We start from the raw sequence: 19692 nt of genomic DNA on the forward strand, positions 1-19692 counted from the left end.
TGCATGTCTTGTTTTATGGAACATCTTGGCACATGATGGAGGGCAGCATTGTGGTTCATGAAGGGGGTTTGTGGCAAAATTTTCTTTGAAAATTGCACCTCAATACAAATACTAAGTGGAGCTTGTTACATTGATGTTTGCAGAAGTTGGCAACTTCTGTGATGTCAGAAACCTCAGAAGCCCTCACTGTTCTTTTTCAGTGTTGCCTACACTGGACAGAGAGAAGAAGCAATGATGATGTGAAGAGTAGTCACAGTGTGGGCACGACAGTGAGTGTACTGCAGTGGTTCCTACATTACAGAAGGGACATTAAGGTTTAAAGCCCATTGTGAGCACAGGATTACTTCCTAGCAAGTGAGGTTAGCATCATAGCCTTAACTCTGGATTAAACACAACACTGTCATTTCTGTAATTCATTATCTCTGGAAGTGTTTTAGGGGGAAAATGGTTATCAAATAGTGGCTTGACAGTGAGGCCAGTAGCCTTTTCAGATTTGATCCCAAGTAATACCTCAACTGGTATTTTGATTGACGTTCTCATCTGACTTGTGCAGATGTCAGATGTCTGCTATCCCTGTGTTGCTTGTTGCATTGTACTTTTCCTGCAAGCTAGGCTGTTTGAATACTTCATCTTCAGAGTGCTAATTTAGATTTCAGTAGTCTGTATGAAGATGAGAAGAATGGAAAATTCTTTGACAGAAGTCCAGCCAAAATGTGGTGTTTTCGATTTTAGGTGGTGGATTCTGATCTGAGCAATGATGCTTTACCTATGGCAACAGCTGAGGAGAAGGAGGAGACAAGAAGAGCTTCCCCTCAGAGAAGGAGCTTTGGCTTTCGTGTGGCATTGCAATTTCCCACTAAGAAGTCTGCTGAGAAGAGGGTCCCTGACAAAGTTGACTCCAAGTTCTCCTTGAAGGACAGTAAACACCCTTATGCCCTCACAGAAATAAAAAAGGATAAACCCTGGAAGAAACTAGGCCAGGAGGCCTCCTCAGAGTCTGAAGAAGATGTTAAAGAGGCATCAAAAGATACCTCTGGAGCCCTGCTTAAAAGAGCTATGAACATCAAAGAAAATAAAGCCATGGTAAGTCTTAGCACTGTTGCACAGTCGCTACAAAATTATATTTGCCTTCATCGCTATTGCATTGTTTAGTCAGAACATGCTTTCTCTAGGGTGGTTCCGGCCATCTTGATGGGTTGTACTTCTTTACCAATCGCTAGTGAGGCAGGAAGAGCTTTTGGTGACTTCCTATTGGCGCCAAAACCCAGTATCTTCCTGCCTACGCTAGTGAGAGCAGCAATTTCGTCAGGCTCCTTGCAGCTTCTCTTCGTCTTTTCTTTTCTGTGGATTCTTCGTGTATCCCCTTCCCTTCGTGGATTGTGAGTGTTTTCCTCGTCTGTCTCTTCCCTCCGTCTCCGTTTTTACCTCAGCGGAGGAGTTTTTTCATGCCCTCAGGGGCCATGGCCACGGCGCCTTTTTCCCCGCCCAGGGAGGGCTTCTGCAGATCCGCTGCAGAAAACACCAGGGCAGCGGCCCGGGCTTCGCGCTCGCCCCCCCGTAGCGGTGGAGCCGAGCGAGCGGAGCAGCCCCGCGCCTCGATAACCGGCCATCGGGCCCGTCAGCGCAACGCCTCCCGCTCGCCGGGAGAGAGAGGAACGAGGCGCGCAAGTTCAGCCGGCCCGTGCACGGGCCGCCGAGAACTAGCAGGCGGCAGCCGCGGCAGGGAAAAAGAGGCGGGAAGTCGTCCCGCCGAAGGAGGGCCGCGCCACACCGACTCTGCCGTTTCCTCCGCCCGCGCAGCGGACAGCCTGGCCGATCCTTCTCGACGCAGACGCATCGATCAGAGGGACTTCGATTTTTATGGGCAGGATTTAGCGGTACCGGGCCCATCCACACGGGGGGAGGATATTCCCAATGATTGGAGCCAGTTTTCCCCCCGGCAGTTAGTGGCCTTGATGCACTCCTCCATTAGGGAGCAGGTTTCGCATCAGATCCCCCCCCTTCCCTGGGAAAGGAGAGGGCGCTCCACAGAGACAGATCACCTAGGTCTCCCAGAAGATCAGACAGGGACTGGTTAGCCCTCCCTTACGGTTCTGACATCAGTGACATTAGTGAGGGGGAACTGTCAGGGTCAGATCATTTTTCTGACCCAGAGCCCCCTGCCCCTGAGCCAACAGACCAAAGTCACAGGCTCTTTAAAGTTGAGCAGCTCCCCACATTGCTCACGAAGACCATTTCCGCTTTAGCCTTACACGACCCCGAGGACGCTGAGGATCCGAACTCCACCCAGCCCTCCAAACCCATCAAGGGCTGCCCTAAGGGGCTGACTTCGGCCTTCCCCTCTGAGGATGAGGTGTCCCAGTTCTTTCCGCTACCGGAATTTTTCGAGCGTAAATTCAGAAAGGAGTGGATTAATCCAGCCTCTAATAAGGGCTTTCCTTCTGTTTTTAACAAGCTATACCTTGCCCCAGGGCATCTTCACGGTCTCATTAAGACCCCGCTTGTAGATGGCCCTGTCACCGCCCTGCACTCGGGGGGCCTAGTGCAAAAGGACGGGGAGGGCAGCATTAGGGACCCTGTTGACAGAAAAGCTGAGGCTAGTTTACGTAGGGTCCACGAGGGTTCTGCCATGGCTGCCAGGATTCTAGCCTCTTCGGCTACTGTGGCCAGAGCCACCCTGGTCTGGCTGAAACGACTGTTGGCCATCATCCCGCCCCAGGACCAAGGTATTCGTGAGGGTGTTGAAAGAGTGATTATGGCCGTGTCTTTCCTCGCGGATTCCACTCTCGACGCATTTTTGACTTCGTCTCGCATCATGGCATCGGCGGCCGTCACCAGGCGCCTGGTTTGGCTCAAGCCTTGGCAGGCTGACACCCTCTCCAAGACGGTGGTCGCCAGTTACGATTACCAGGCCGGCATACTCTTTGGCTCTGAATTGGAAAAGATCCTGGTGGAAACAAAGGACCGAAAAAAGACTATGCCCCACTACGTCAGATAGGACAAGCCCAGGTTCGCCCACAAACCAGCCTTTCGGTCCTTTCGGTCGTCCTTTCGGCTGCAACGGGAGGGCAGACGATCTTCCTGGCAGGGTCAGAGTTCCTTTCGGAAACGACAGGACTTCAGAGGACACGTCAGAGGAGGAAAGTCCTTCCGCCCTGATCCTGCCCAGGGCAATAAGGCATGACTGCCCCCACATACCAATAGGAGGCTGGCTTCGTCACTTCCAACATCAATGGACGGCCCCTTTTACCGACCAATGGATTCAGGAGATCGTTTCCTCCGGCTACTCCTTAGAGTTCCGCTGCTTGCCACGGGACCGGTTCCTTCCCTCCCCCATCAGTTCGAAACCGGAAAAGGTCGCCAGGTTGAAGTCAGCGATTTCTCACCTGCTTTCCATCAGAGCAGTCGAACCAGTGCCCCTGGGCCAGGAGGGAGTGGGAGTCTACTCCCATTTTTTCACTGTCCCCAAAAAGAACGGGGACTCCAGGGCCATCCTCAATCTCCGTCACGCGGAATCGCCTTTGCAAGTTTCGTTTCCGCATGGAGACGCTCAGATCGACTGTAGCGGCAATCCAACAGGGCAATTTCCTGACTTCTCTCGACCTGAAGGATGCATACCTGCACATCCCAATTTGCCCCCCCGCACTCCCGCTTCCTTCGTTTCGCCCTGGGAAATCTTACATTTCCAATCGTGGCTCTTCCCTTCGCCTGGCGACTGCGCCTCGGGTGTTTACCAAGTTTTTGGTCGCCCGATAGCCCTTCTGCGCAGCCAGGGGTCCACATCCACCTCTTATCTGGACGACCTTCTCCTTCGGTCCAGGTCCAGAGCGCAGGCGCCCAGGGATGTCGACTTGGCGCGGAGAACGCTGTCGAACCACGGATTTGTTGTCAACCTGAACAAGAGCTCTGTCATCCCCGCTCAGCGGATGGAGCACCTTGGGTGCTCTGATAGATACCTCCTCTTGCACCCTCTTCGTCCCTCCATCCAAGGTGAAAAAGATTCAGGAGTTTTGTTTCAGGATGCTAAAGGCCAGATCCACAACCCTGCTCCAGCTTGCCAGCTTGTTAGGGCTCCTGATGTCTACCATAGACCTCATCCAATGGGGCAGGGCCCATGCTCAGCCTCTGCAGGCTCTACTGCGTCCGCATGCATCGCGCATCATCCAGAGGAGAGACCGAGTGCTCCCCCTGTCGCCTCGGCGCGGGCCAGTCTCAGCTGGTGGACTTCAGCGAGCAATCTGAGCGGGGGGAAGGTGTTTGCTGCTCGGCAGCAACTTCACATCTTCACCGATGCCAGCCTCAGGGGGTGGGGGGCCAAGTTGAAGCAACAGTTTGCTCAGGGTCTCTGGACCCCCTCTCAGGCTTCTCTACCCATCAATGTCCTGGAAATCAAGGCCATCCTCCTAGCCCTTCGGTCCTTCAGAGCCAGTATCCTGCACCGACATGTTGTGGTGCACACCGACAATGTTTCTGCCAAATGTTATCTAAATCATCAGGGGGGGTCTCGATCCTCCCAGCTACGCAGGGAGGCCTACCGGGTCCTGCAGTGGGCGGAAGCAAACCTGACCTCCCCTGAAGACGGAACATGTTCGGGTTGCTCTCAACACGGAGGCGGACTGGCTCAGTCGGACAAGGTTGTCGAACGCGGAATGGAGGCTCAAGCCTCAGGTCTTCAGTCAAATCGTGACCAGATTCGGGAGAGCTGGTGATGGACCTGTTCAAGCCACTCACCTGAACGCGCAGATCAGCTGCCTTCATCACACGCTTCTTCCACCCTCAAGCGGCCGCCGTGGATGCTCTGTCAGCTCATTGGCCGACCGTCTCCTCTATGCTTTCCCTCCTAGCCCTGCTGCACAGGTTGCTTCGGAGAGTCCAGGAGGAGGGGAGGGAAATCATTCTGGTGGCACCGAACTGGCTCCAGGAGGTCGTGGTACTCCGTGCTTCAGGAACTCTCCATAGCGCCGCCGTTCCTTCTCCCAGTCCCTCAGGATCTGCTGTCTCAAGGGCCCCTTCTCCACCCGGATCCAGGGTGGCTCAAGCTGACCGCGTGGCTCTTGAGCGGAGAGGGCTGATTAGCAAGGGCTACTCTGAGGCGGTGGTGGACACTATGGTGGCAGCCAGGCGTAGGTCCACCATCGGGATTTACAACTCATCCTGGAAGGCGTTTGCTAGGTGGTGTAGGAGAAAGCAGGTCGATCCAGAGGTTCCTTCTATTTCTTCCATCTTGGCCTTCCTACAGGACGGTTTCGCTGGAGGCCTCCGCTCTTCCACGCTGAGGCGGCAGATCGCAGCTCTTGCTACCGTTCTCCCATCCGTCGGTGATGTTTCCATTAGCCGTCATCCAGACGTTATCCAGTTCCTGAAGGTGAAACAGTCGCAGGCTCCAACCGGGCCTATCAAGCTTCTCCTGGCGGCTCCATCGCGGTGTTGGACGCGCCACCAAGTCACCGTTTGAGCCGGGTCCAGTCCATTCATCTCCACTGGTTGCGCATGAAGCTCCTTTTTTTGGTGGCCATTACTTCCGCCCGACGCGTGTCGGAGCTTAGGGCCCTGTCCGTCAACCCCAACCTTTGCCAGTTTTTCCCCGACAGGGTAGTATTGAAGTTGGACCCGACCTTCCGGCCTAAGGTCGCCTCAGAATTCCACCTGAGACAGGAGGTCGTTTTGCCTAATTTTTGTCCCAGGCCCTCTGATCCCCGAGAGCGCCTCTGGCATTGTTTGGACGTACGACGGGCGCTAAAAGCGTTCATCATACGCACTGAGCAGCTTAGGAAATCAGAAGCTCTTTTGTCAATGTGGCTCCCCCCAAATTGGGGGAGGCAATGTCAGCTGCTGCCATTAGCTCAAATATCAGGGCATGTATTATTGAGGCACACAAGGCTAATAATCTGCCGGTGCCGAGTGGGATCACGGCCCACTCTACTAGAAGCGCAGCAGCTAATGCAGCCCTAGTCAAGCTGGTTCCCATAGACCAAATATGTAGGGCTGCCACTTGATGCCCCCGTCATCTTTTGTCAGAAACTATAGGCTGACATCTTTGGACGCTGTCCAGGCTTCCTTCGGCAGAAGGGTCCTGGAGCATATTATTGGAGACTAACGGAACCCACCCTATTGGGGTACTGCTTGGGGAGTCCCATCAAGATGGCCGGAACCACCCTAGAGAACGACCCATTGGCTACTCACCGTGAAGGGGTCTTCTCTTGGGTGGTGAAGGCCATCTTGGCCCTCCCTGTTCTCGTTCTCCTCTGATAATATGCTCCCGGTAGTCTGGACTATCAATCTGAAAATTTTTGTCTGCAGGGAGTTAGTTAATCCAGTTTTTGAATCTAGAGTTTTTGGTTCCTTCCATGTTCGCAATGTTAGAGTTTTTCTCTTAGTTAGAGTAGGGTAACACAGTGCTGGTGCTGTCTGTTTCTCTTGTCTGCTTGTCCACTTTCTCGGCTTGTCAGATACTGGGTTTTGGCGCCAATAGGAAGTCACCAAAAGCTCTTCCTGCCTCACTAGCGATTGGTAAAGAAGTACAACCCATCAAGATGGCCTTCACCACCCAAGAGAAGACCCCTTCACGGTGAGTAGCCAATGGGTCGTTCCCATAACCTTTTACTTCCATTTGGCAACACTAACCTGTACACAGAATTCTCACTTTTATAGTTCTCACTAAATCTCGTCCTGTTGAGTACAAGTAATTTAGATTTTGTTCTCCAAGAGAAATATTCTGCGACTTATTCTTGCTGTTTTCATAGATTCTTGGTTCTGCATAATACATGTGTTTGCTTGTGTGCGCGGGTGAATGCCTGTCAAGTCCCATCCTACTTAAGCAACCCCTGGTGGGATTTTCAATGCAGGTGATTAAACAGAGGTAGTTTGCCATTGCCTTGCCCCACAGACTTCCTTGGAGGTCTCCAGTCCAAGTACTTCTGGAAATTTTTACATGTTGTCTCTTGGAATTACAGTGAGCTATACCGTGAGTGATTTAGGATAAATATATGCTTGTACAAATTCTTCCCCACTGCTTTAAGAATCATTGCATCTTAGGTGAATAATACTGAAGAATGGTACTAGAGTACGGATCAAAAATCCATATGCGGGGGTGGGGGTGTTATACAAATCTGGGACAGCCTCCATGTCTACACAAAGCAATCCAAAAAGTTTTTTTTAATGGTAAATGGGGAGGATTGTGAAAAGCATTGAAAACAGTCTGTGGGGGCAGAAGGTATATTCTTCCCCTACGAGCTTTGTGGGTTCCCAGATTATTATCAAATATTTGTTTCCATTCAATGAACTATCCATCCCTGTTGACTTGGAAGGCAAAACTAGTTCACATTGGATTGCATACCTGACTCTTATAGCACAAAAATGTTCTTAATTTTTGTACCTGCATAAATCTGTATACTTGGAATTGAAAAATGTACATTAATTTGTTATGTTTGATAAGATTATCAATCTAAACATTAAGTTAACATAATCAGCAGTGTGACTTGTAAACAATTCAGTGTTTTGTAATGCAGAATTTAACTTCTGATATAAATTTAAGAGCTGTAACAATTAAGTTGGTTAAATTATAGCAAATAGCCCTGGTATTTTTCTGTTCTTGTTTATTGAAGGCAAGCACCAAATATTGCCTAATTTAGTGTCACTTTTCTCATTTCAGCTTGCTCAGTTATTAGCAGAACTGAATTCTATACCTGATTTGTTTCCAGTGAAAACACCTACATCAACTCCTTCTGTACGTATGAATAAAAAAGATTTAATAGAAGCTATATCACATTGATCAGATTTGTGTGTGTGGCTTTTACAGCATTATGTATGGTCTAAAGGCTGCTTTTTATGAGAAATGGTATATTTGGGTTCTGAGAACCAAGTTGAATAATGCAATTGCATTGGCATGCTACGACGGCTACATCAGCTACATCTTATAAAGGCAATTAAAATTATCTTGAAAACACTACTGTCTTCCAGAAACAGAAGAAAACACCAAAGAGAATGTTTTCAGAAGGCCAGATAGAGCGTCGTACTAACCCAACCAGGAATGCTCGTCCCCGGGAGAACTTTGCCTTGGAAAACGTTACTTTTTCTGCTGTCAGATTTGCTGAACAGCTTCACAATTACAGACGACAGAACAATTTACAGAAAAGACTAAAAGAGGTATATTCTAGTTGTTCAGGCCTGTTTGCTTTAGTAGCCATTAAAAAAAGGCATTTTAAGTATCAAGGACCTGCTAGTAAGAGGCAAAATTGACTTGGAGGTTTCTGTGAGATTTTAAGGAGCTTATATGAATACCCAATGGCTTGTGATGATTTAGAGCCATTTTATTAAATTGCCCAAGCAGTCTGAATGTGCTCAAATATTTTTGACTGTACTGGATTGTCCATATTTATCTGAGAAAATGACAGGCAAATTGAGAGTGAAGTGGATGGAACGTGTGGGAATTGGTACTGTAAGACGTGGAAAACTTTTGCATGTTTTGAAGGAAAATAGGCCATGTTGGAACAGGAGGAAACAGAGATACTTTTCATCTGGCTGTTTGAAAATTAACAGGAGTCTATATATGAAGAGTGGGAGAGACTGATAATCTGAGACAGATTCTAATTTATGGGCTTCAAACCCATAAAGTGGTAAGAGTATTGGGCTGGAATTTAAGAGACTCTTGGAAACTTGCAGGGTGATCTTGGGCCATGTTATATACTCTCAGTCTGATCTACCGCACAAAATTGTGAGGGTGAAATGGGAGGCGGGGAAAATTTATAAGCTGCTTTGAGACCCTTTTAGGGACAAAAGGTATAGTTGAAGCAAATAAATAAACAAATGTAAAGCAACTGATAGCTAAACAATATTCCCATTATTATAACTCTTCATTCTTAACTGTGAAGCTGGCTTCTTTCTAAATGGCAGATATCCAACCTGGTTGAATTTCGTTTTTTTAAAAAAAGTTTTTCCTTTTGTGTCACTATATGATAGAACTGTCATAACTTGCATGTGAATTGTGTAATGGTCCTAGATCTGTTTGGGTGATCTCAAAATTGAAATTCGTAGTAGAAAAGTGAAGGAGAAGATGCTTGAATAGCTATTTGTGAGTTTTAGAACTGGGTTGGATTTGACATGAATACAGAGGAAATGTGGAATGCAGGTGCACCCAGTTTTTCTGCATGACTTTAACTGGAACTTTCTCGTCTTCCTCACCTTTAGACTATATATGTTCATAGTGCTGGGATAGGGATAAGTTGTACATTGATAGGGATGTTGACAAAAATGGGACATGGTGAAGATTTAAGTGGCAGATGAAGAAAGGAAAAGAGCCTCACAAACCTAGGCTCATTCCGCACATGCAGAATAATGCACTTTCAAACTGCTTTCAGTGCTCTTTGAAGCTGTGCGGAATAGCAAAATCCAATTGCAAACAGTTGTGAAAGTGGTTCGAAAATGCATTATTTTGCGTGTGCGGAAGGGGCCCTAGTTTGTGGCAGTAAAAAAGAAGAATTCCAAGTTGCTTCTGATATTTTTAAAAAAATAATATGCCTACATGGAAAAAGTATAAAAGGGACATTTCTCCAAGAATGATGAATATTTCAAAGAAAAAAATAGAGGCAGCAGTGTAAGTGCAGTGGTATAGGATAAAACTAAGGCTGAAGCAAAAATGAAGGACCTGGAAGTTAGTTCTGAGTTGGGAAAAGAAGGGCTGCGTGAATAACAATAAGGCAGATATTACTTTCTGGTTGTTCTAAGTTGGAGGTCAGGTTTTTTTGAAGTACGGTGTAAAAATTCTCAGTATGTGCTAGAGTGAGTTCAGATGGTGAAATGAGTTTGTTTGTTCCCCAGGACAGTTTGAAGGTGCCCAAAAGAAGACGATCATCAAAATACTGTACATTCCGACCAGTTGAAGACATTACTGATGAGGATTTGGAAAACATTGCAATAACAGTGAAAGATAAAATCTATGATAAGGTCTTGGTAGGTACATGTTTTCTTCCGTAGAGACTTGGTTTTTGCTGATGAGTTAATCTGTTCTGCATGCATGTGGTTAATATTGAGCCATTTCTATAGCTCTGGAAAAAAGAACCAAAACTTGGATCCTGTTTGGAATTCTATGATTGCATGGGGTGATTTTTGCTGATTATCTGCTCACACTGCAATCCAAGATGCCCCCTCTGGAGAACAGTCCTGTCCTGGAAGGGCTAGAGAGAAATCTGAAGCCTTCCACAGAGGGGGGAAGTCTGGAAAAAGTCTTCCTTCCCTCTGCAGAAATTTCTTGGTAGGATCCAAAGCAAGATATTAATTTACTGAATGGGGATTTCCCCCCTACATTTGCTTGACTTTCCACTGTATTTTTCACTCTAGCTTAGTTGACTCTCCTCTTCATATTCCATATTCTACTTCAAAGTATGTAATAATAGATTCATTGGACGTAATAATAGATAAATATAGCCAATAGTGTAGCCACCCTTCTAAGTATTCTTTGCCTAAAAAAGTAAATACATGCTCAAACAGTTTATATCAGTATAACAATGACATCAGTATAACAAAGATTATCCAATGTGCTTGCAGCTATAACTACATTTATTTTGAATGTGAGTTTATCACAACTTCTGTGATGCTTCTGTGAAGATGCACCTACCATATACATCTGGGTTGGATTATGATTAAATTATACCAACAGAGGAATCTCCCTCTAGCAGAATATGCCTCTTCCAATTGAGGCTGGGTTGTTTGTTTTTTTTTGGCAGAATAGAATAGCTTCCAACCTGATATATTTAAATCGGGGTAAATGTATTGGCAATGGCAGTCCTTATTGTAACTTAATTGATAAAGAATTGAGGCTGAGCTGGTTCATGCATTCATTTTGATTCCTGAGGACCAATTTATAAAGGATGTCAATGTGTAGGTGCATTTGCAGAAGACACTGCTAAAATGTGGCAGCTGTGTACTGCAGATCTTAATTTCTACAAGAGACATTCTCTATAATCATTGACCTCTGTGATCATTGATATTCTGGGAGAGTTGCATGGAGACATAAATGACAATGTGAATCAGTGCTTAAGAGATGAGAGAAGAGTAGTTTTGGATTTATACCCCACCTTTCTCTCCTGTAAGGAGATTCAAGGTGGCTTACATGCTCCTTCCCTTCCTCTCCCCACAACAGGCACATTGTGAGGTAGGTGGGGCTGAGAGAGTTCCAAATAACTGACTAGCCCAAGGTCGCCCAGCAGGAATGTAGGAGTGTGGAAAAACATCTGGTTCACCAGATAAGCCTCTGCCACTCAGGTGGATGAGTGGGGAATCAAACCCAGTTCTCCAGATTAAAATCTACCTGCTCTTAACCACTACATCATGCTGGCTCTCATGATTCCCATGTAGAGCAAGTCTTTTTTAAAACTATGCTCTGAATGTGTCAAGGGGCTGAGCGACCTTAAAGAGCATATAATAATTTTTTACTGTAATAATTGTATTACTATAGAAATAAGATAAAATTCTGCTTCTGTGCGTTTGCTATATTTATAAACCATTTGTCTAACAAAGCACAAAAGTGCTGGTTTTATATTGGGCATTCACGTTACCAAGACAAAACATAGTTTGAAACTTCCATTACATAATGACTGTTATGGAAAGAGCTTTTTCATCCTACAGAAACTATCAACAAAAATGGGGAGGATGGAAACCTGCATGTGAAAATTCTATGTTAAGCATTGTACGCTGGCGGTGTTTACCATATATGGTTCCTACTCAATAAATATGCATTGCAAAATGACATTTAGAATGTTAGTGAAGTTGCCTGGTCGTTTGTGTAATTCTGCTTAGGGAAGTACATGCCATCAGTGTCGACAGAAGACAATTGACACAAAGACCATTTGTCGCAATGATGGTTGTGGAGGTGTGAGAGGACAGTTCTGTGGACCATGTCTCCGAAATCGCTATGGAGAAGATGTAAAATCTGCACTTCTAGACCCAGTATGTACCTAGTTCATTAGACTCTGGAATATAGATTGTTTTAAAAACATTTTTAACAATCTGCACAACCAAGTCCCACCCGGCCCCTCTCACTTCCTAAAAATGGCAGTTGGCAGGAAGGGTGTTGATAGGCACCATGGCACCCATGGACACCATAGTAGGACCCCCTGAGATAAATCCTTGGCCTAGTATGCCAAGGCACGTGTTAAATGAATCTATTACTGTACTCAGCAAAAGTTCTCAGCAAAAGAAAAATGTGGTTGTGTGTGTTGTGGTAAAAGACAGTAATGTCTTTCTGCCATTTAAAGAAGTCCTGATTTTTCAGTTGCAGTTTAGAAGTTATGTCAAAAGCTTTATTTTGGGCACTATTCAGCATGGCACTTTGTTAAAATAGTATTTTTAGTGCATCTAAGGGCCATTAGCAGAACTTGCCTTTTGCGATAATTTCACCTGCCATTTTGTGTCAACTTCAGCATGAAGCTGCGCAATGATCACTAAATTCTGCTAACAACCTTTAGATGCACTAAAATGCTATTTTAACAGTTGAAAGTGCCATGCTGAATAGCACATGCAATAGAGGTTTTGACATAAGTGGCGCTTAAAATGCAACAGGAGAATTCGGGGTGGGGGGAACTGAGTAGGCACTAGAACTGCAGTAGAGCCTTCCACTACAGATAAGGTCCAGGAAGTGCCTGTGGCTTAATCCAGCATTGAGGGTTTTTTCTTTCTGAGAAACAGGTTATAAGTGGGAAAACACTGTCAAATGACTTCATGTAATTAACCTCACTACCTTTTTTAAAAAAAGGATTGGATATGTCCTCCTTGCCGAGGGATCTGCAATTGCAGCTACTGTCGCAAACGTGATGGCCGTTGTGCTACAGGGATGCTTATTCATCTAGCAAAGTTCTATGGTTATGACAATGTGAAAGAATATCTGGAAAGGTAGGAAGATTTTTGAAATTTTTATAGCTATTGAGTAATTTTATCCTTTGTCTGGATCTGCATGGCTGTGTGCATGAAAGCTGGAAGAAACTTTAACCAGACACAAACTAACGTGAAGCATATGTGAGGAAATTTTCTTCAGAAAGGGCCCATTGAACTTCATTCAGCAAATTCAATTTACTGGTGGTCCCCAGGAAGTCCTGCTTGCCTCAACTAGGGCCAGGGCTTTTTTGGCTTCGGCCCCAACCTGGTGGAACTTCTGTTTGAAGAGACCAGGACCCTGCGGGAACTTATGAAGTTCCACAGGGCCTGTAAGTCAGACTTACATTTGAGCTAGCTATGGTTAACCATCTAGACCTCCCCTTCCAGTTCTTCAACTTTTATTCCATTTATTATCCCACCAAGACCTCTTAGTGTTGATGTCAGCCTTAAACTGTAACAATCTAGAAATCTAAATGCCACTTGGAATTGTTAGTTGTTTCAGTAGATGTTTTTAGTGGGATGTGTGTAAGTGTGTGTTTTGTAAGCTGTCTGGAGTCTGGAATGGGACGGGTGGCATATTAAATAAAGGAAGACAGAAAGAAATGAAACCTAGGACATAAAGATCTCTATGGTTGACTTTGTTGTTTGTGATAGCATGACATTCAGTAGTATTATCACATAAGCCCTGTTCATATGTTAAAGGGAACACATGTATTTCCTATATGCATTACATGCATTATCCAGTCCCTGGATAAATGTCAGATTTGTATCTCATATACATATGTTGAATGTAATAAAATAATTATTCAGTGAATGTATTTAAATACAGTAATTTTTTTTAAACTAAAGTTTATGCAGGTTGTCTATGCATTCACTGTAATTTGTGAACATGGCTACTGATTTCTTTCATAATCCTTCATGTCTGGAATTGTGAGCAACTTGTGGATGCCAGAAAGTGTGGGAGGTACTGGAAGTGTGAATGGCAAGCATTTCCTGTTTTTGTAATTTTTTAAAATTGAAGAACATCTGTTGTATTTCTTCTGGTCCACTATCCCTGTGACTTGCCCCTGGAGGACATCTCAACTTAAACCATAATGTCTGCTTTGGAAATTACAGCCAGAAGTATAGGGGAAATGAGCTTTAATTACCTGTGCGTTGCCCAGTCTTGCCATAGAGTCTGAAGCCATCCCATGTATTAGTACAGTGTTTTACTACAGTACAAGACTAGATTTTTTTCCAGATTGCAATAAAAAAAGAGAAGATCCTCTTACATTTGCATACAAATCATAGTTATGTCCAGTAAAAAGGATTCCTATGTATAATATGCTGCTAGACCTTTTAATCTGGACTTCTGCCAACAAATTGTTGTGTGTGTTGGATTATTCTGCATTTTAAATAATAGCCTCATTTCTGAAAAATAAGCTGGTTTATGTGTGGCCATGATCAGCATGGATTGTGCTAAGGTGTTCAGTTGGTTTGGGACAGCCTGAAAATTATCTGTCATTCTGTGCTGCTGTTAGTACCTCTTTACTTCTTTTTTTCAGCTTGCAAAAGCAACTTGCAGAGAGCAACTGAAGATACCGGAAGTAGCTGTGCAACATTCATAACTGAAGATGTCCTTTTTTTTTTACTATTTTAAAGCAGAGTTTGAGATTTTAACATTTTATTACAGTGGTGTTTGTAAAATATAGAAATGTAGATAGAAGCAATTCGGTTGCTTTAAAAAAAATTGATGTTGACTGTACTACAAGGATTTCTCATATGTCTACACGTTATACATTCATTTTTCCACAATATACTGGGATTTGATTTCTGTGAAACTGACAAAAACTGGAGTTTAATTCAGTTTCCATTCATTTCAGCAGAGCCTGAACTGGAAAAGGACATCTGGATTGTGCTGCTTCAGAGCAGAATCCAGCTGTGAATAGTTGATTTTCAACAGCTGGCAAATCTATCAGAGCTATTCCCAATTGCTTTAGAAATATTTCAAACTAATGCGTTCGATTTTACAAATTTAGGACGGAGTACTGTGTTATTGGCTCTGAGAGAATTGTCCCAGCATCCTACAGGTTCCATTGTCTATTTGTCCCAACAGTTTTCTCTTTCAGCATCTGAATTAAATAAAATCCCACCTAAAATTATTGAAATTGAAATTAAAACACAATAACATGACTTTCAGCTGGTACTTTTTGTGCTTGTTCCCGTCTTGAAAATTTTTTCTACATTCTGCAAGGATCAACTATCTCTTCCGTTGCACAGTGTCCAGAAATCCTAACACACAGCTTGATCCCTGTCAACATTTTTGAGTGGTTCAGTAGATTGTAAATATCATGTGCCTTGTAAGCAAAATTGAATTGTGTCCAAGTCTTCTGATGTCACATAAATTGGTACTGTGTTAATATACTGCTTGTGAATTAAGACATCTGTGTTAATATACTGCTTGTGAATGTGAAAGAAAGTTCAGAATCTGAAAGAAAGCCACAGTGGCCAAGAGACAGAGGGAATATTACTCATTATGTGGTGAATCTATTTCCATATGCAATATTCTGGTTGTTATAGCTATTTATCAGTCACAGTAAGATTAATTTATACACTGGAGTATTTAAATTAAACTTTATTTTGATAGTTTTCTATACTGTTGTTATAATGAGCAAGAGAAACACATTTTTCAAGACCCCTACCTTTAAAAGAAAGAAAATAGCTTTAGAGTATTTTTGAGATAGAAGTTACATACAGAGTTGAATACTCTAAATACTTATCCAGTTTGGACTTTTAGAGGCAGGTGCTTCTGTATTGTTAAATTTTGTATTTTGCATTAGAGATGCACAGCTTTGCTGTGCATCTACGACTACGACACACTGAGTTTTTTTGTGATACTAAGAAGTAACGTTTTGGCATAATGTCTAGATTATGATTGAATGGGAGCAGAGCTCTCCTAATTTGGCTTGCGTAGCAAAGGCTGGGATCTATTAGATAGATGTGCTAAACTGCTAGGAGCAAGGCTACTCCTGCAAGCACCCACTTGGCTGGCTTTTCTTTCGTTTTCAGGTTAAAAGTCCAGACATAAGTGGGCCCTCTATTTTTTGTTTTATATACTGGACATTTATAAATGTGCTTAGTTTCTTGCCTCTCCATTGGAATTGCTCTTACAAAGATTACTGGCATGGCAGGAGTTAGGTCCTTCAGACGTGCTTCAGCGATGGCTCCTGTTTGGTTATCCCATCTCGCTCCTATAACCAGAGAAACATGCAGTTTTTGTTACTTGCATAAAAGTAAATATTAATGAATAGCTCAAGAGAATACCAGCAATTGAATGTATCTGTCAGGTTATTTCCAAGTTTGCAGTAAATACAGCCAGCATTACTTGAGGTAAGCTGTGACTTACAGAGTTCAAATTTAGCTTCTGTTTATTCTGGAAGCAGGGGAATTCTATGGTTCATCAGGGGAAATTCTTTGCAGTCAGTATTGGTAAGGTGTTGGATCCAGACTAAATTTTCTATCAGTGGAATAGAACTCTCCTGCTTCCACCCTCATAGGGAATAGATGACACTCAGGGACACTATGAGAGGGGTCTGCAGTGGCAAGGAGAAATTGGTGGAAATGGCAAATTTAGTATGGATCCATCTCCACATAATATTAGTAGTAACAAAAGACTAGGAAGCATTATTGTTCTCCTTACCTAGTCCCATGTATTCTACCTGGGCTGCACAATAACCCCAGTAAGGTTGAGGAGAAATAAGGTAAGCCAGCAGAAGTTGGCAAGTTCTGTTGGTTCCTTTCACCATTATTTGACCCAATAGAAAGTATTTTTTAATCTGCTCAGAATCTGATCGACCTATAAATGGGCAGTTAAATCCAAGTTCGTCATGGATTTACAACACCCCAAATCCCTTTGTTGACTTGGATGAGTTGGCTATAGCAACCGCTCTGATAATGGAGGCAGGGGACACTCTGGCCAGGGAAGTTTAGCCAGACTTGAGGGAAAACAGGTTCACTGCAAGAGGAAGTTGCCTTTCCCTGTCGTGAGCTGGTTGCTACCCTCCGTCAACCACAGAGTTTCAGCAGGTCAGGGATGCCAAGTAGCTTTCATACATTACCTTCCATAAAAAGTCCAAAAATATATGCTCCTTCCCTTGGTGGGTGGCCATAATCATCTCTATTTTTTTTAGTAACATCTGTTGTTAGACACATCTTATCCAGAGACCAGTTGTTCCTTCGTGCCATGCTCTGCATGATGGCTTTCAAGAAGAAAGGGTTAGTATGTGAATAGTCTATATATAATCTTATGACCTAAGAACAGATAATTAATTTTAAAATAATAATTTCCTTATCTTCCCAACCGTAGCATAACGATAAATCCACACTTTCTCAAAAATACTGTCCCATTGTTTCTTGAGTCACACAGGTTTGTTATACAAAAGTACTGCAGAAGTAGTGCGAAGAAATAACACCATGCTTCCACATGGACTGTACATAGGCATTCAAGCAGGGTACTGAAATCGGCTCTCATCTCTACCAGGCAGTTGGTTGATGACAGCGACAGTTCTACTCTGGCTGGCTTTCCTGTCCGTTTCCATCCCTTTCCACCCTTCCTGTTTCTTTTCCTTCCTTCCTCTCCCCTCTGCTTTTCCTTTTCTTATTTCTTCCTCTTCCTGGATTGCTCTCCTTGCAATTGTTATCAGTACTAATTTTATAGGGGTGCTGCCTTTAATTTTAACATTTGATAAGGATAAGGGGTGTTTTATTTAACTGCATATTTTACTGGCTGTCAGCTGCCCTGAGGCTGACTTTGGTAAGGAATGGGTGAGGTAAAAATCTATTAAACACATTTATCTCAATATGACTGATTCATGTGAGTTTTTTTAAAATTATACTTCTGTTGGCTCTTAGCAAATAACTGGGGTACACTGGTCTGACTAAGGTACTGATCAGGCTTACAACCACTTCGCTTGAACAATGCTGTGGTTTCTGGTTCTGCTAGATCACAGGTGTCAACTCGTGGCCCTCCAGATGTTATGGACTACACTTCCCATCATCCCCTGCCAGCATGATGCTGGCAGGGGATGATGGGAACTGTAGTCCATAACATGTGGAGGGCCGCGAGTTTGACACCTATGCGCTAGATAATTCACCCAAATCAACGTTGTATTAAATACATCACTCTTATCCACTTCTATTTTCAGGATCTTAATCTTAGGACAAAAGATTTTACTGCATGCACTTATTTGCAACACCTGTAAAAAGGTAAAGTTTCCCCTTCAGATGTAGCTGACCCTAGGGTACCACTGCAAGCAATGATTTTATAGGCAAGCCGCTTTTGTGGGGTAGTTTGCCATTGCTTTCCCCGGCTATTCTTTACCCCTTAGCTATGAGCTAGGTACTCATTTACCGACCAAGAAATGGATAGATAGCTGAGTTGACCATGAGCCAGCTGCCAGGATATCTGACCTACAGGGGGCTCAAACTCCTGATTGTGTGAGTGGCAGTGCAAGCACTTAACCACTACGCCACGCGGCTCCTAACACCTGTAATGTTAGCCTTCTTCAAAACTTGAATATAAAAGTAACACTGAGTTAAAATTCTATGTAAAAATTGTAGCTTTGTTTCACTTATAAGAGCCAGTACAACATACCAGTCAAAAAAGACTGAGGGTTGAAGAAGCCAGGAAGCCACACTACTGCTGGAAGCACAAGATCTTGTGTCCAAGTGTCAAGTTCTCTACATCGCATAAGGAGATCATTAAACCTAAAGAAGAAACATTAGATACATCAAAGCTAACACCTGCTAAGTGATACTTTAAAAAATAATTTTACATCACCTTGTTATGATTATATATGATAAACAGCTATAGTTTATAGGTAGATAGGAATACAATAATTAAAGGGCCTTGGTTAGACTGGCCAGTGAAAAAATGCACAGAACCACTGCTAATTTGTCAACTATTGTTCAGAAATTTAAATATGTCTTGAAAGTATATAGAATGGAGGTCACCTACCTTCTCTTAAATTTAATTTAACATATCCTGAGCTATCTCTTAGTATTACAAAGTCATGGAAACAGAATAGATATTGAAGAACAGCAGAAATGAAGCTATTAGCATAGCAGCACAGAGAAAAATCTTATGAAACAAGGGAAAGCCTAGAGCAGGTTTTAAAAAATCTTTCCCTGTGTCTTTTAGGGAATGTAGTAGCTATTCAACAGTAGACCGCAAGCTACTATGGTTCACAGGCTACCAATGGAGGCTATCTTCACTTTTTGTTGCTAATGTGATAATCAAAACAGAATTTAAAGGGCTCTGTTTTTAAAACGAAGTTTTTTAAAAATAGAGTTACAACTACCATTTAAATTTGATAAGCATAGGAAACTTACCATTGTGGAAGGCTGTATGTAGAGGGATATGCTAGTTTGGTCCATGTATCTGGTACCAGGTCAAAAAACAGGGCTGACTGCAAAGCTTCCATGGTAGGAGAAAATGTAAGTTCCCCCTAGATGTTTGTAGAAAACCAAATTATTTCAATTCATAGAGTTCCATTTCCCAACTAGCTCATTTTTCCATAGTTAATTAACTCATGGCTTAATTTCTCTTACTTTCAGACCAAGGTCTAGTTGCTTAAGTGACCTCCTTATCTCTCGAATGAGAATGTTCATCCTCTCACACTCTTGGAAACAAACAAGGATGTAAGGGGTTCGAAGAGCAGACTTCTGCATTATGTCAGCCATGTTATACTCCTCTGGCAACCTCTCCAAAATCTCATCCAGGACATTCTTTACCTGCATACAAAGAAAAATCATTCACACTGGCTGGGCCAAACATTCATTCACAAC

At 43.6% G+C, this 19692-nt stretch overlaps 2 protein-coding genes across 3 annotated transcripts in view; one reads left to right on the forward strand and one right to left on the reverse strand.

Moving 5' to 3' along the window:
• Window positions 1–17705, forward strand: part of CDCA7L (cell division cycle associated 7 like) — a 33362-nt gene extending 15657 nt beyond the window's left edge. For both annotated transcript variants that reach the window (XM_048510931.1, XM_048510932.1), the window contains 7 exons: window positions 733–1083; window positions 7652–7726; window positions 7960–8145; window positions 9817–9948; window positions 11794–11943; window positions 12749–12885; window positions 14412–17705. In XM_048510931.1, coding sequence (XP_048366888.1) covers window positions 733–1083; window positions 7652–7726; window positions 7960–8145; window positions 9817–9948; window positions 11794–11943; window positions 12749–12885; window positions 14412–14442 — 1062 coding nt within the window. In that variant the 3' untranslated portion in view covers window positions 14443–17705. The remainder of the gene's footprint in view (window positions 1–732; window positions 1084–7651; window positions 7727–7959; window positions 8146–9816; window positions 9949–11793; window positions 11944–12748; window positions 12886–14411) is intronic.
• The window catches only part of DNAH11 (dynein axonemal heavy chain 11), a 190318-nt gene continuing 186475 nt past the window's right edge, over window positions 15850–19692 (reverse strand). Inside the window, exons 78-82 of the mRNA XM_048510934.1 lie at window positions 19456–19638; window positions 19237–19352; window positions 18500–18612; window positions 16965–17105; window positions 15850–16097 (exon numbers count right to left, since the gene is read on the reverse strand). Coding sequence (XP_048366891.1) covers window positions 15850–16097; window positions 16965–17105; window positions 18500–18612; window positions 19237–19352; window positions 19456–19638 — 801 coding nt within the window. The remainder of the gene's footprint in view (window positions 16098–16964; window positions 17106–18499; window positions 18613–19236; window positions 19353–19455; window positions 19639–19692) is intronic.

This window comes from Sphaerodactylus townsendi, linkage group LG11 (assembly GCF_021028975.2).
Source record: "Sphaerodactylus townsendi isolate TG3544 linkage group LG11, MPM_Stown_v2.3, whole genome shotgun sequence".
NCBI lineage: Eukaryota > Metazoa > Chordata > Lepidosauria > Squamata > Sphaerodactylidae > Sphaerodactylus > Sphaerodactylus townsendi.